Source organism: Erinaceus europaeus, unplaced genomic scaffold (genome assembly GCF_950295315.1).
Source record: "Erinaceus europaeus unplaced genomic scaffold, mEriEur2.1 scaffold_676, whole genome shotgun sequence".
Taxonomy (NCBI): Eukaryota; Metazoa; Chordata; class Mammalia; order Eulipotyphla; family Erinaceidae; genus Erinaceus; species Erinaceus europaeus.
Window position 1 is genome coordinate 55,617 of NW_026647583.1, and position 14,662 is coordinate 70,278.

At 57.8% G+C, this 14,662-nt stretch overlaps 1 protein-coding gene across 1 annotated transcript in view; it reads right to left on the reverse strand.

Annotated features, from left to right (window-relative positions):
* Positions 1–9,761, reverse strand: part of TSHZ1 (teashirt zinc finger homeobox 1) — a 43,119-nt gene extending 33,358 nt beyond the window's left edge. The window contains exon 1 of the mRNA XM_060184139.1: positions 9,611–9,761. Coding sequence (XP_060040122.1) covers positions 9,611–9,761 — 151 coding nt within the window. The remainder of the gene's footprint in view (positions 1–9,610) is intronic.
* Positions 9,762–14,662: the final 4,901 nt, after the last annotated feature.

Here is a 14,662-nt window from a genome sequence, read left to right on the forward strand (position 1 = left end):
CCTGGGTGCTGTGCAGGGTGCTGAGAGAGGACAGACCCCACAGCCCTGCCCTCCCTCTATGGGCTCCCTGGGTGCTGTGCCTGGTGCTGCGAGAGGAGAGACCCCACAGCCCTGCCCACCCTCCATGGGCTCCCTGGGTGCTGTGCATGGTGCTGAGAGAGGAGACACCCCACAGCCCTGCCCACCCTCCATGGGCTCCCTGGGTGCTGTGCAGGGTGCTGAGAGAGGAGAGACCCCACAGCCCTGCCCACCCTCCATGGGGCTCCCTGGGTGCTGTGCATGGTGCTGAGAGAGGAGACTCCCCACAGCCTGCCCACCCTCCATGGGCTCCCTGGGTGCTGTGCAGGGTGCTGAGAGAGGAGAGACCCCACAGCCCTGCCCACCCTCCATGGGCTCCCTGGGTGCTGTGCCTGGTGCTGAGAGAGGAGAGACCCCACAGCCCTGCCCACCCTCCATGGGCTCCCTGGGTGCTGTGCAGGGTGCTGAGAGAGGAGAGACCCCACAGCCCTGCCCACCCTCCATGGGCTCCCTGGGTGCTGTGCAGGGTGCTGAGAGAGGAGAGACCCCACAGCCCTGCCCACCCTCCATGGGGCTCCCTGGGTGCTGTGCAGGGTGCTGAGAGAGGAGAGACCCCACAGCCCTGCCCACCCTCCATGGGGCTCCCTGGGTGCTGTGCATGGTGCTGAGAGAGGAGAGACCCCACAGCCCTGCCCACCCTCCATGGGCTCCCTGGGTGCTGTGCAGGGTGCTGAGAGAGGAGACACCCCACAGCCCTGCCCACCCTCCATGGGCTCCCTGGGTGCTGTGCCTGGTGCTGAGAGAGGAGAGACCCCACAGCCCTGCCCACCCTCCATGGGCTCCCTAGGTGCTGTGCAGGGTGCTGAGAGAGGAGAGACCCCACAGCCCTGCCTACCCTCCATGGGGCTCCGTGGGTGCTGTGCAGGGTGCTGAGAGAGGAGACACCCCACAGCCCTGCCCACCCTCCATGGGCTCCCTGGGTGCTGTGCCTGGTGCTAAGAGAGGAGAGACCCCACAGCCTGCCCACCCTCCATGGGCTCCCTGGGTGCTGTGCAGGGTGCTGAGGGAGGACAGACCCCACAGCCCTGCCCTCCCTCTATGGGCTCCCTGGGTGCTGTGCCTGGTGCTGCGAGAGGAGAGACCCCACAGCCCTGCCCACCCTCCATGGGCTCCCTGGGTGCTGTGCATGGTGCTGAGAGAGGAGACACCCCACAGCCCTGCCCACCCTCCATGGGCTCCCTGGGTGCTGTGCAGGGTGCTGAGAGAGGAGAGACCCCACAGCCCTGCCCACCCTCCATGGGGCTCCCTGGGTGCTGTGCATGGTGCTGAGAGAGGAGACTCCCCACAGCCTGCCCACCCTCCATGGGCTCCCTGGGTGCTGTGCAGGGTGCTGAGAGAGGAGAGACCCCACAGCCCTGCCCACCCTCCATGGGCTCCCTGGGTGCTGTGCCTGGTGCTGAGAGAGGAGAGACCCCACAGCCCTGCCCACCCTCCATGGGCTCCCTGGGTGCTGTGCAGGGTGCTGAGAGAGGAGACACCCCACAGCCCTGCCCACCCTCCATGGGCTCCCTGGGTGCTGTGCAGGGTGCTGAGAGAGGAGACACCCCACAGCCCTGCCCACCCTCCATGGGCTCCCTGGGTGCTGTGCATGGTGCTGAGAGAGGAGAGACCCCACAGCCCTGCCCACCCTCCATGGGCTCCCTGGGTGCTGTGCAGGGTGCTGAGAGAGGAGAGACCCCACAGCCCTGCCCACCCTCCATGGGGCTCCCTGGGTGCTGTGCATGGTGCTGAGAGAGGAGAGACCCCACAGCCCTGCCCACCCTCCATGGGCTCCCTGGGTGCTGTGCAGGGTGCTGAGAGAGGAGAGACCCCACAGCCCTGCCCACCCTCCATGGGCTCCCTGGGTGCTGTGCAGGGTGCTGAGAGAGGAGACACCCCACAGCCCTGCCCACCCTCCATGGGCTCCCTGGGTGCTGTGCAGGGTGCTGAGAGAGGAGAGACCCCACAGCCCTGCCCACCCTCCATGGGCTCCCTGGGTGCTGTGCCTGGTGCTGAGAGAGGAGAGACCCCACAGCCCTGCCCACCCTCCATGGGCTCCCTAGGTGCTGTGCAGGGTGCTGAGAGAGGAGAGACCCCACAGCCCTGCCTACCCTCCATGGGGCTCCGTGGGTGCTGTGCAGGGTGCTGAGAGAGGAGACACCCCACAGCCCTGCCCACCCTCCATGGGCTCCCTGGGTGCTGTGCCTGGTGCTAAGAGAGGAGAGACCCCACAGCCTGCCCACCCTCCATGGGCTCCCTGGGTGCTGTGCAGGGTGCTGAGAGAGGACAGACCCCACAGCCCTGCCCTCCCTCTATGGGCTCCCTGGGTGCTGTGCCTGGTGCTGCGAGAGGAGAGACCCCACAGCCCTGCCCACCCTCCATGGGCTCCCTGGGTGCTGTGCATGGTGCTGAGAGAGGAGACACCCCACAGCCCTGCCCACCCTCCATGGGCTCCCTGGGTGCTGTGCAGGGTGCTGAGAGAGGAGAGACCCCACAGCCCTGCCCACCCTCCATGGGGCTCCCTGGGTGCTGTGCATGGTGCTGAGAGAGGAGACTCCCCACAGCCTGCCCACCCTCCATGGGCTCCCTGGGTGCTGTGCAGGGTGCTGAGAGAGGAGAGACCCCACAGCCCTGCCCACCCTCCATGGGCTCCCTGGGTGCTGTGCCTGGTGCTGAGAGAGGAGAGACCCCACAGCCCTGCCCACCCTCCATGGGCTCCCTGGGTGCTGTGCAGGGTGCTGAGAGAGGAGACACCCCACAGCCCTGCCCACCCTCCATGGGCTCCCTGGGTGCTGTGCAGGGTGCTGAGAGAGGAGACACCCCACAGCCCTGCCCACCCTCCATGGGCTCCCTGGGTGCTGTGCATGGTGCTGAGAGAGGAGAGACCCCACAGCCCTGCCCACCCTCCATGGGCTCCCTGGGTGCTGTGCAGGGTGCTGAGAGAGGAGACACCCCACAGCCCTGCCCACCCTCCATGGGCTCCCTGGGTGCTGTGCATGGTGCTGAGAGAGGAGAGACCCCACAGCCCTGCCCACCCTCCATGGGCTCCCTGGGTGCTGTGCAGGGTGCTGAGAGAGGAGAGACCCCACAGCCCTGCCCACCCTCCATGGGGCTCCCTGGGTGCTGTGCATGGTGCTGAGAGAGGAGAGACCCCACAGCCCTGCCCACCCTCCATGGGCTCCCTGGGTGCTGTGCCTGGTGCTGAGAGAGGAGAGACCCCACAGCCCTGCCCACCCTCCATGGGCTCCCTGGGTGCTGTGCAGGGTGCTGAGAGAGGAGACACCCCACAGCCCTGCCCACCCTCCATGGGCTCCCTGGGTGCTGTGCAGGGTGCTGAGAGAGGAGACACCCCACAGCCCTGCCCACCCTCCATGGGCTCCCTGGGTGCTGTGCATGGTGCTGAGAGAGGAGAGACCCCACAGCCCTGCCCACCCTCCATGGGCTCCCTGGGTGCTGTGCAGGGTGCTGAGAGAGGAGACACCCCACAGCCCTGCCCACCCTCCATGGGCTCCCTGGGTGCTGTGCATGGTGCTGAGAGAGGAGAGACCCCACAGCCCTGCCCACCCTCCATGGGCTCCCTGGGTGCTGTGCAGGGTGCTGAGAGAGGAGAGACCCCACAGCCCTGCCCACCCTCCATGGGGCTCCCTGGGTGCTGTGCATGGTGCTGAGAGAGGAGAGACCCCACAGCCCTGCCCACCCTCCATGGGCTCCCTGGGTGCTGTGCCTGGTGCTGAGAGAGGAGAGACCCCACAGCCCTGCCCACCCTCCATGGGCTCCCTGGGTGCTGTGCAGGGTGCTGAGAGAGGAGACACCCCACAGCCCTGCCCACCCTCCATGGGCTCCCTGGGTGCTGTGCAGGGTGCTGAGAGAGGAGAGACCCCACAGCCCTGCCCACCCTCCATGGGCTCCCTGGGTGCTGTGCCTGGTGCTGAGAGAGGAGAGACCCCACAGCCCTGCCCACCCTCCATGGGCTCCCTAGGTGCTGTGCAGGGTGCTGAGAGAGGAGACACCCCACGGCCCTGCCCACCCTCCATGGGCTCCCTGGGTGCTGTGCAGGGTGCTGAGAGAGGAGACACCCCACAGCCCTGCCCACCCTCCATGGGCTCCCTGGGTGCTGTGCAGGGTGCTGAGAGAGGAGACACCCCACAGCCCTGCCCACCCTCCATGGGCTCCCTGGGTGCTGTGCAGGGTGCTGAGAGAGGAGACACCCCACAGCCCTGCCCACCCTCCATGGGCTCCCTAGGTGCTGTGCACGGTGCTGAGAGAGGAGACACCCCACAGCCCTGCCCACCCTCCATGGGCTCCCTGGGTGCTGTGCAGGGTGCTGAGAGAGGAGAGACCCCACAGCCTGCCCACCCTCCATGGGCTCCCTGGGTGCTGTGCAGGGTGCTGAGAGAGGAGAGACCCCACAGCCCTGCCCACCCTCCATGGGCTCCCTGGGTGCTGTGCAGGGTGCTGAGGAGAGACCCCACAGCCCTGCCCACCCTCCATGGCTCCCTGGGTGCTGTGCCTGGTGCTGAGAGAGGAGAGACTCCACAGCCCTGCCCACCTTCCATGGGCTCCCTGGGTGCTGTGCCTGGTACTGAGAGAGGAGACACCCCACAGCCCTGCCCACCCTCCATGGGCTCCCTGGGTGCTGTGCATGGTGCTGAGAGAGGAGACACCCCATAGCCCTGCCCACCCTCCATGGGCTCCCTGGGTGCTGTGCAGGGTGCTGAGAGAGGAGACACCCCACAGCCCTGCCCACCCTCCATGGCTCCCTGGTACTGTGCAGGGTCTACATGTGAACGCATCCAAGGCTGTGCACATGCTAAGGATGCACTTTAGCTACTGAGCTGTCTTGGTGATACATTGCTCTTGATCTCTGCTTTTGCTTTTTGTAATTAATATGCATTATTAGTATTTTAACTTATTTTTAACAATAAGATTTTGAGGGATATTGTGTGTGCGTGTGTGTTCCTTCTAGAACACTCCCCTGGAGACTGGAGACAGGTGCCAGTCCAAGCAGCAGGCAGGGTGCTGGGCCTTGGCTCCGGTGACGCCCGTGCTGTCACTGTCCTTTCTGTCTGCCCTGCACACCACACAGTTCTACCACCTGTGTCCTGGGGGGAGGGTGCCCGTGAACCAGGAGCAGAAGCCTGTTGTCTTCTGGGGGGACCTCAGAGGCAGTGGGTAAGGCCGCCACACACCTAGCCACCCACCATGACCCCCACAGTCCAGAGGGCACAAGCACTGCCCAGGGGCCTGAATGAGGACCCCTTTCTGCAAAGCTCCAGGGGAGGGCAGGTGTCCGGAGGGCTCAAGGCCACACAGGCTGCCTCACCCATGCACGGCCCGTTCTGAAAGGCGTGTTCTCGCCTCCCACAATCCCCAGAGAAGGAGGATGGGGGGCAGAGCGCTAGCTCACCAGGCAGGGTGTCTGCCATGACCTGTGCGCAGCCAGATGTGCGTCCCAGGTACACACACAGGAGGCACCACAGCACTGGGGAGGCTCAAGTACTGTGGGGATCTCTCTCTCTCTCTCTCTCTCTCATTAAAAACAGCCATGCAACAACAACAACAAAATGACCCCCTCCAAAATGGGGAGAGGATATGAACAGAAAATTCACCAAAGAAGAGATTCAAAAGGCCAACAGACAGGGGAAAATGCTCCAAGTCACTGTCACAGAAATGTAAACACGGTAGTGAGACACCACGTCACCCCTGTGAGAAGGTCACACGTCAAAAAGGCAGCAGCAACAAGTGCTGGAGAGGCTGTGGGGACAGAGGAGCCTCGTCACTGCTGCTGGGAATGTCGGTGGGTCCAGCCCCTGTGCAGAGCAGCCTGGAGACTCTCAGAAGGCTGGAAGGGGACCTGCCCTGTGACCCTCCAGTTCCTCTCCTGGGGACAGACCAACACACCCATCCAGAGACATCTGTGTGCACCTGTGTTCACAGCAGCACAATGTGTAACAGCCAAAACCTGGAAGCAGCCCAGGTGTCCAACAACAGGTGAGTGGCTGAGACAGCTGTGGTCTAGAGACACAATGGAATACTACTCAGCTGTGAAGAGTGATGGAGGCACCTTCTTCACCGCCTCCTGGATGGAGCCTGAAGGAATCCTATGAAGTGAGATCATCCAGAAAGAGCAGGATGAAGATCAGCTGATCCCACTCATGGACAGAAATTGAGAAATGAGAACAGAAGGGGAAACTCCAAGCAGCACGTGGACTGGGTTTGCTGTCTTGCCCCAAAGTCAAGGACTCTGGGGAATGGGGGGCTTTCAGGTCCTGGTGCTGATGATGGAGGAGGCCCTGGGCTGGGGAGAGACTGCAGAAAACTGAGAAATGTCACGTGTGTACCAACAATCATTAACCCCCAATTAAAAAAAAACAACAACAACAAAAACCAGCAGCCCTGGGGCTGTGGAATCCTGCATACTAAAGCCCCCAGCTCCAAAAGAGGACAAAACTGCCAGTGAGCAAATCAGGTTACATGAGCATTCTAGAAGGGTGCTCAGAGACTGGCTGAAAAGTGAGGTTGGGGTGGAAGCAGCAGACCCACACTGAAGGTGGCCGGGACAGGAGGGAGGGCAGTCTGAGGGCTGACTGGACTCAGCAAGGCCCCTGGCCTCTGACAGACCTGCAAACTGGATCTGAGACAATGAACGGCCATCGAGTCAACTCAGAGTCACCGAAGGACAGGGCCACACAGAACGGGAGGGTCAACAGCCTGGGGGTGAACGGCTGGGTCCCTCCCAGGGCTCCTTTGCTGCTTGCTCCAGCAGGGAGCCCATAGCTGGCCTGGGCCCTCTGTGTCGGGATGGGAACCAAGGTCCTTGCCACAGAAAGCACGAGAACAAATGTACAGCAAGAAGTGGCTACCCTCCCAAACATGGACAGGGCTCGCCTGTTCCACACACCACGCACCTTGGCTACTGGGATCCAGGCTGCCCATCACAAGGACTTGGCCGTGAGTAGCCTCTGTCCCAACAGCACTCCAAAGGATAAGAATGGGCATCTTGGAACGTTCCTACTCATGACCACAGAATGTGAGCTCAGACCTACAGGGATGCAGAGGTCACACAGGCTCCTAAGCTAAATATGGGCCCCAGATCACATCAAATCGATGGGGTTTACAATCAACTATATTTATACACCTTTCCCATATTAGGGAGCTACTCTCTTCCCTGATCCAGCTTTCAGGTCCTTTTTCCAACTATGACATCATCTCCCCAGACAATAACTGGGATCCACCTGCATATCAAATCAGGCTCAGGGAAAAAAAAAAAAACTAGTATAGTCACAGGCCCTTTGGAATATAACTAAAATAGGCCTACTAACTATCTACAAAACAGAGACACCCCAATCCTTCATCTGCACTATTCCAGCCTTTAGGTTCATGATTAGTCAGCAAATTATTTGGCTTTGTATGTTAACTCTCTTTTCAGCCACCAGGTTCCACATGCTAGCATGATGCCAACCAGACTTCCCTGGACAGACAACCCCACCAATGTGTCCTGGAGCCCTGCTTCCCCAGAGCTCTGCCCCACTAGGGAAAGAGAGAGACAGGCTGGGAGTATGGATCCACCTGTCAACACCCATGTTCAGCGGGGAAGCAATGACAGAAGCCAGACCTTCCACCTTCTGCACCCCACAATGACCTTGGGTCCATACTCCCAGAGGGATAAAGAACAGGAAAGCTACCAGGGGAGGGGATGGGATACAGAGTTCTGGTGGTGGAAATTGTGTGGAGTTGCACCCCTCTTGTCCTATGGTTTTGTCAGTGTTTCCTTTTTATAAATGAATTTTTTTAATTTTAGAAATAATGGGACACCTTTCCTGGAACGTCCCCTCCCCAGAGCCCTGCCCCACTAGGGACAGACAGACAGAGGCTGGGGGTGTGGATCCGTCTGCCAACACCCACGTCCAGTGGAGAAGCAATGACAGAAGCCAGACCTCCCACCTTCTGCTCCCCATAGAGAATTTGGGTCCATGCTCCCAGAGGGGGAGAAATGTCAGGGGAAGGTGACCAGAGGGCTCTGGACCCCAACTCCATCAGGACCCAGAGAGAGCAGAGGAAAGAAGGAGGGACATTTGGAAGTAGTAACAGATATAGGTGTGACTTAGAAAGTTAGAGAAGGCAGGACTATAGAAAAAATGGGCAAATAGATAAATAGGGATATATATATAGAGAGAATAAATATATATATATATACTTATATATACAGATAGTTGTAGAAATAATAGTCAGCCTGTATCTGTGACCTTGGGAGAACCACTGCAGTTTCCAACGAGAGGATGGAGAAACAGAACTCTGGTGGTGAGAACAGTGTGCTAACTTGTAATTTTGTTAATCAATATGAAATAAGTAATAATAATTATAGACCAGTCAGAAAAAAAAGGAAGGAAGGAAGGAAGGAAGGAAGGGAGAAAGAAAGAAAGAAAGAAAGAAAGAAAGAAAGAAAGAAAGAAAGAAAGGGGGAGGGAGGGAAGGAGGAAGGAAGGAAGGAAGGAAGGGAGAAAGAAAGAAAGAAAGAAAGAAAGAAAGAAAGAAAGGGGGAGGGAGGGAAGGAGGAAGGAAGGAAGGAAGGGAGGGAGGGAGACTGATCTTGGGTTCACTGTCACAAGCAAATGCAGGACACACAACCAGGCCAACCGGGTGACAGAAAAATGCCAGTCAGGTGACTGGCATGCACCTGTCACACCTGGGGAAGAGAAACACTCAACACGGACTGGAGGGGTGATGTCGGGTTAGAGGTCAGGAGGAAACCAATCTGCAACGTCTCCTTTCAGGAGACACAGGACCCCACACAGCATGCGTGTTTTCACACGTGAGTGACATGGAGACACAGAGGGCAGAGCAGAGCTGTTTGTGTTGGGGGAGGGAAGCGGAGTGAAAAGAGGACTGATGCTTTAATTTATCTGGCTATTTCATTTCAAATAAGCATGTGTTATTTCAGCTGAGTGCGTCCATTACCATTTGCAAGGACCCGGGTTCGAGCCCCTGCTCCCCACCTGCAGGGGTTCCATTTCACGAGCGGTGAAGCAGGTCTGAAGGTATCTCTCTTTCTCTCTACCTCTCTGTCGCCCCTTCCTTCTAGGTTTCTCTCTGTCCTGTCAAATAAAATAAAGTTTTTTTAAAAGTTAGGAATGTATGAATAATGATAAGTCCACTAACACCATCACCACCACCACCATCAGAATCTCCACACACACACCACACACACACACCATTACGCCCATCACCATCATCATCAATATCACATCAATACCATGTACATCACCATCATCTTCAACATCACCACCATAGTCATCAATATCATCATCACTACCACCATCATCAATATCATAGTAATACCATCGCCAAAACCATCATCAACATCAACCACCTTCATCCCCATCCTCATCAATATCATCACATTATCAATATCACTATCATAAACAATGTCACCACCACCACCATCACCATCAATATCATCACATCATCAATACCACCATCATAAATACCATCACTATCATAAACAACGTCACCACCACCATCATCACCATCAATATCATCAAATCATCAATACCACCATCATAAACACTGTCATCATCACCACTATCATCGCCATCAGCAGTATCACCATCATAAACACTACCAGCATCATCAGTATCACCATCATCACCATCATAAACACCATCAGCATCACCACCACCATCATCACGATCATAGATGGCCATGATCATCAACACATCGCTACCTCCAACATCACCATTATCACCTTTACCAACACCACCATCACCATCATCAGTACTACATCAATGCCATCTCCATCACCAAAATCACCATCACCACCATGAATATCACCATTATCACCACCATCATCGTCAATATCACATCACTGTCATCTCCATCACCCTCATCAATATCACCATCATCAGAACCACCACCATTATCAACATCATCATTACCATCATGGCCATGATCATCATATCACTTCCTCCATCATCACTATTCTCACCTCTACCATCACTACCATCATCAGTATCACCCTCATAAACACCATCATCATCACCTGCACCATCATCAGTATTGTCACCACTACTGTAGCCATGATCATCATCATATCACTACCTCCATCACCACCATCACCGCCATCACCATCATCACCACCATCAGCATCACATCAATACCACGTCCATCACCATCATCATCGTCAACCAACTTCACCCCCAAAACCATCCTCGAGTGACTAGTCCCATCATCCTCCTTGGCCCTGCTGTGAGTGCCGGTGGAGGGCCAGTTCTGAGATAGCTCTCCAAGGCCGTGATTGTCAAGCTGAGAGCCACAGTTACTCAGTGACCACAGACTCCACTCGCTAATATTTTGATCAGGGTAATGTTTGTAAATGGGACAGACCACTCTAGGATCTATAAGCCGCCATCACCTTGTGGTAAAACCACATCTATTGTAATACACAAACATGCATTTATATAGACAAGATTTCCCTGAGAAATATATTTATTATGAAAGCCGCCACTCTGGAGAGGAAATTCTTCCTTCTCCCAAAGGATACGGTCTTTGTATTTCCCGATGAGAATGGCAGAGCTGAAGCCTTTGTATTTATAGAGAATTTCAGTGCCAGGGCCTGGCGGTGGCGCATCTGGTTACACGTATGTGACAATGCACAAGGACCCAGGTTCAAGCCCCTGGTCCCCAACTGCAGGGGGAAAGCTTCACAAGTGGTGAAGCAGGGCTGCAGGTGTCTGTCTCTCTTCCTCTCTGTCTCCCAATTCCTCTTGATTTCTGGCTGCTTCTACCCAATAAGTAAATACAGATAATTTTTAAAAAGAATCAAAGTATCTACGATTCTACATCAAAGTGAACTCATGTCCACAGCAAATACTCCACCCTGGCGCCCACTGAGAGCAACCCCGCTTTCGTCTGTGACACGTAGGGTCTGAAGTCGGGGCCGCGTGCCTGGGTGTCAGGTCCTGGCTCACGGCTGTGGAGATGGTCTCTCCACACGGGATGGACCAGGGAGCACCACTGAAGCCATCGCCTGCCAGCTGTGGACCTGCAGCTCGCTGAGCTGAGGGGAGACAGGCCCAGGGACAAGGGGCAGCCACGAGGCTGGGTGTTCTCTCATCTGCTCGAACGATGTTGGGGTGTCCAGGCCTCGCTGCTCCCCGTCCGCCAGCAGGTGGACACACCACATGCTCCCCAGTCTGCCCCTCCTCACGGCGGCTCCATCAGCCCAGACACAGACACGGAGGCCAGGGTGGCCCCAAGGTCACGGGCAGGGAGGGAGGGAGCTTGCGTGACCAGGAGAGGCTGGAACCCAGAGGGACAAAGAAGGAAAAGAGATAAAATGCTCCTAACAGTAGCGGTCGGTGTGGGGGATTCCCTCCAGAGAGACGCCAAACCAGGTACAACTATCCAGAGAGGAAGGAGGAGTGTACATGCATGTGTGAGGTATGGCTTCCAGCCCCATGGCCATGCACAGCACCCTGCACAGCACCCGGGGAGCCCATGGAGGGTGGGCAGGGCTGTGGGGTCTCTCCTCTCTCAGAACCAGGCACAGCACCCAGGGAGCCCATAGAGGGTGGGCAGGGCTGTGGGGTGTCTCCTCTCTCAGCACCAGGCACAGCACCCAGGGAGCCCATGGAGGGTGGGCAGGGCTGTGGGGTCTCTCCTCTCTCAGCACCAGGCACAGCACCCAGGGAGCCCATGGAGGGTGGGCAGGGCTGTGGGGTCTCTCCTCTCTCAGCACCAGGCACAGCACCCAGGGAGCCCATGGAGGGTGGGCAGGGCTGTGGGGTCTCTCCTCTCTCAGCACCAGGCACAGCACCCAGGGAGCCCATGGAGGGTGGGCAGGCTGTGGGGTCTCTCCTCTCTCAGCACCCTGCACAGCACCCAGGGAGGCCATGGAGGGTGGGCAGGGCTGTGGGGTGTCTCCTCTCTCAGCACCAGGCACAGCACCCAGGGAGCCCATGGAGGGTGGGCAGGGCTGTGGGGTGTCTCCTCTCTTAGCACCAGGCACAGCACCCAGGGAGCCCATGGAGGGTGGGCAGGGCTGTGGGGTGTCTCCTCTCTCAGCACCCTGCACAGAACCCAGGGAGCCCATGGAGGGTGGGCAGGGCTGTGGGGTCTCTCCTCTCTCAGCACCCTGCACAGCACCCAGGGAGCCCATGGAGGGTGGGCAGGGCTGTGGGGTGTCTCCTCTCTCAGCACCATGCACAGCACCCAGGGAGCCCATGGAGGGTGGGCAGGGCTGTGGGGTGTCTCCTCTCTCAGCACCAGGCGCAGCACCCAGGGAGCCCATGGAGGGTGAGCAGGGCTGTGAGGTCTCTCCTCTCTCAGCACCAGGCACAGCACCCAGGGAGCCCATGGAGGGTGGGCAGGGCCGTGGGTCTTTTGTGTTCTCCCATTTCTCTCACTGAATACAGTTAGTGGAGTACGACTGGGAAGCCCACTCAGAAATATTATGATCTTTAAAGACCCTCAGTTCATTCCTAGTGCTGCATCAGGAAAAAAAATGAGTGAAATCATCTAGATTCTTTTGTCCTATAAACACGAAGCTTCTTAAACGATGTAAGACCCATTTTTTAAAGACTTATTAACTTATTTTTTATAGTATTCAGTAGAACAGAGAGAAATTGAAAGGGAAGAGGAAGACAGAAAGAGAAAGCAAGATACAGGAAGAGAGAGAGAGAGAGAGGGAGAGAGAGATCTCCAGGCCTGCCTCTCCACTCTTGACGCTTCCCCCCTGCAGGTGGGGATGGGGTTTGAACCTGCGTCCTGTGCCTAGTGACAGGTGCACTCAGTGGGGTGTGGCCACCTAGTGCTGTACGACCGGTTTGTCTCGATGAAACTTTGCTCTACAGGAGGGACTTACTAAGCTTCCTCAGGCAATCTAGAGCCCTACGAATCCACCCTCCCGCTTTTCAGCCACCAGGCTGCAGATGCCGCCATGACGCCATCCTGACCTCCCCGGGCAGACGGCCTCACCCACGTGTCCTGGAGCCTCCCCTCCCCAGAGCCCTGCCCCACCAGGGACAGACAAACACAGGCTGGGGGTGTGGGTCCGCCTGCCAACACCCATGTCCAGCGGAGAAGCAATGACAGAAGCCAGAACTCCCACCTTCTGCTCCCCATAGAGAATTTGGGTCGGGAGGCGGGCGGTGGCGCAGCGGGTTAAGCGCATGTGGCGCAAAGCACAGGGACCGGCCTAAGGATCCCGGTTCGAGCCCCCGGCTCCCCACCTGCAGGGGAGTCGCTTCCCAGGCGGTGAAGCAGGTCTGCAGGTGTCTGTCTTTCTCTCCCCCTCTCTGTCTTCCCCTCCTCTGTCTTTCTCTCCCCCTCTCTGTCGTCCCCTCCTCTCTCCATGTCTCTCTGTCCTAGCCAACAATGACAACAACAACAACAATAATAACCACAACAATGAAAAAAACGAGGGCAACAAAAGGGGGGAAATGGCCTCCAGGAGCCGTGGATTCATGGTGCCGGCACCGAGCCCGGCAGTAACCCTGGAGGCCAAAGGAAAGAGAAAAAGAATGTGGGTGCAGACTCCTAGAGGGACAAGTGTCAGGGGAAGGTGACCAGAGGCTCTGAGCCCCAAGTCCGTCGCGACCAGGAGAGAGAGAAGCGGAAAGAGGGGCACGCCTGTGAACAGCTCCCGTAACACTCTCTCTCTCTCTCTCTCTCTCTCTCTCTCAACACTTCCTTCTAGCCCCGGCCCCTCTCAGGCCCGCGAGGCCAGTCCCCACAGGGCCGCACACAGGGCGCCGTCCAGCTGCCCCGGTTGAGCGCACACGTGACGGGCGCGGGGACCCGGGTTCAAGCCCTGGTCCGGAGGAGAAGCTTCGTGTGTGGGGGAGCAGGCCGCAGGGTTTCTCTGTTCCTTCCCTCTCGGCCTCTCTACCTCCCGACCCCTCTCCGTTTCTCTCGGCCTCTATCCAGTAGCAAAGAAATGGAATTTTTAAAAAAGCCCCTGGAGGCCTCAGGAGCTGTGCCGCTTGGAGGGTGAGGGTGAGGGTGAGGTGAGGGTGAGGTGAGGTGAGGTGAGGTGAGGTGAGGGTGAAGGTGAGGGTGAGGGTGAGGTGAGGGGGAGGTGAGGGGGAGGTGAGGGTGAGGGTGAGGGTGAGGGTGAGGTGAGCGTGAGGTAAGGGTGAGGGTGAGGTGAGGGTGAGGGTGAGGTGAGGGTGAGGTGAGGGTGAGGTGAGGGTGAAGGTGAGGGTGAGGTGAGGGTGAGGTGAGGGTGAGGTGAGGGTGAGGTGAGGGTGAGGTGAGGGTGAGGTGAGGGTGAGGTGAGTGCGGGGTGAGGTGAGGGTGAGGTGAGGATGAGGTGAGGTGAGGGTGAAGTGAGGGTGAGTGTGAGGTGAGTTGAAGGTGAGGTGAGGGCGAGGGCTGGCAGCACGGAGGTTTCTGTGGAGTGAAGCTGCGTTTCCCTTCCCAGCCTGGCTTTAGCACCTGCCTCAGGCTCCACCTGGCTTGGATGCTCAGAAATTAATGAACTCACAGAACATTTTCAGGGGAAAAAGCAGTCCTTGAGAGGAGGAGTGAGTTTGTTTTTTTTCTTCACCCTTCTTCCACCATCTTCAAAGCCTATAAGAGGCTCCGTCCAGGCTCAGACTCTTGG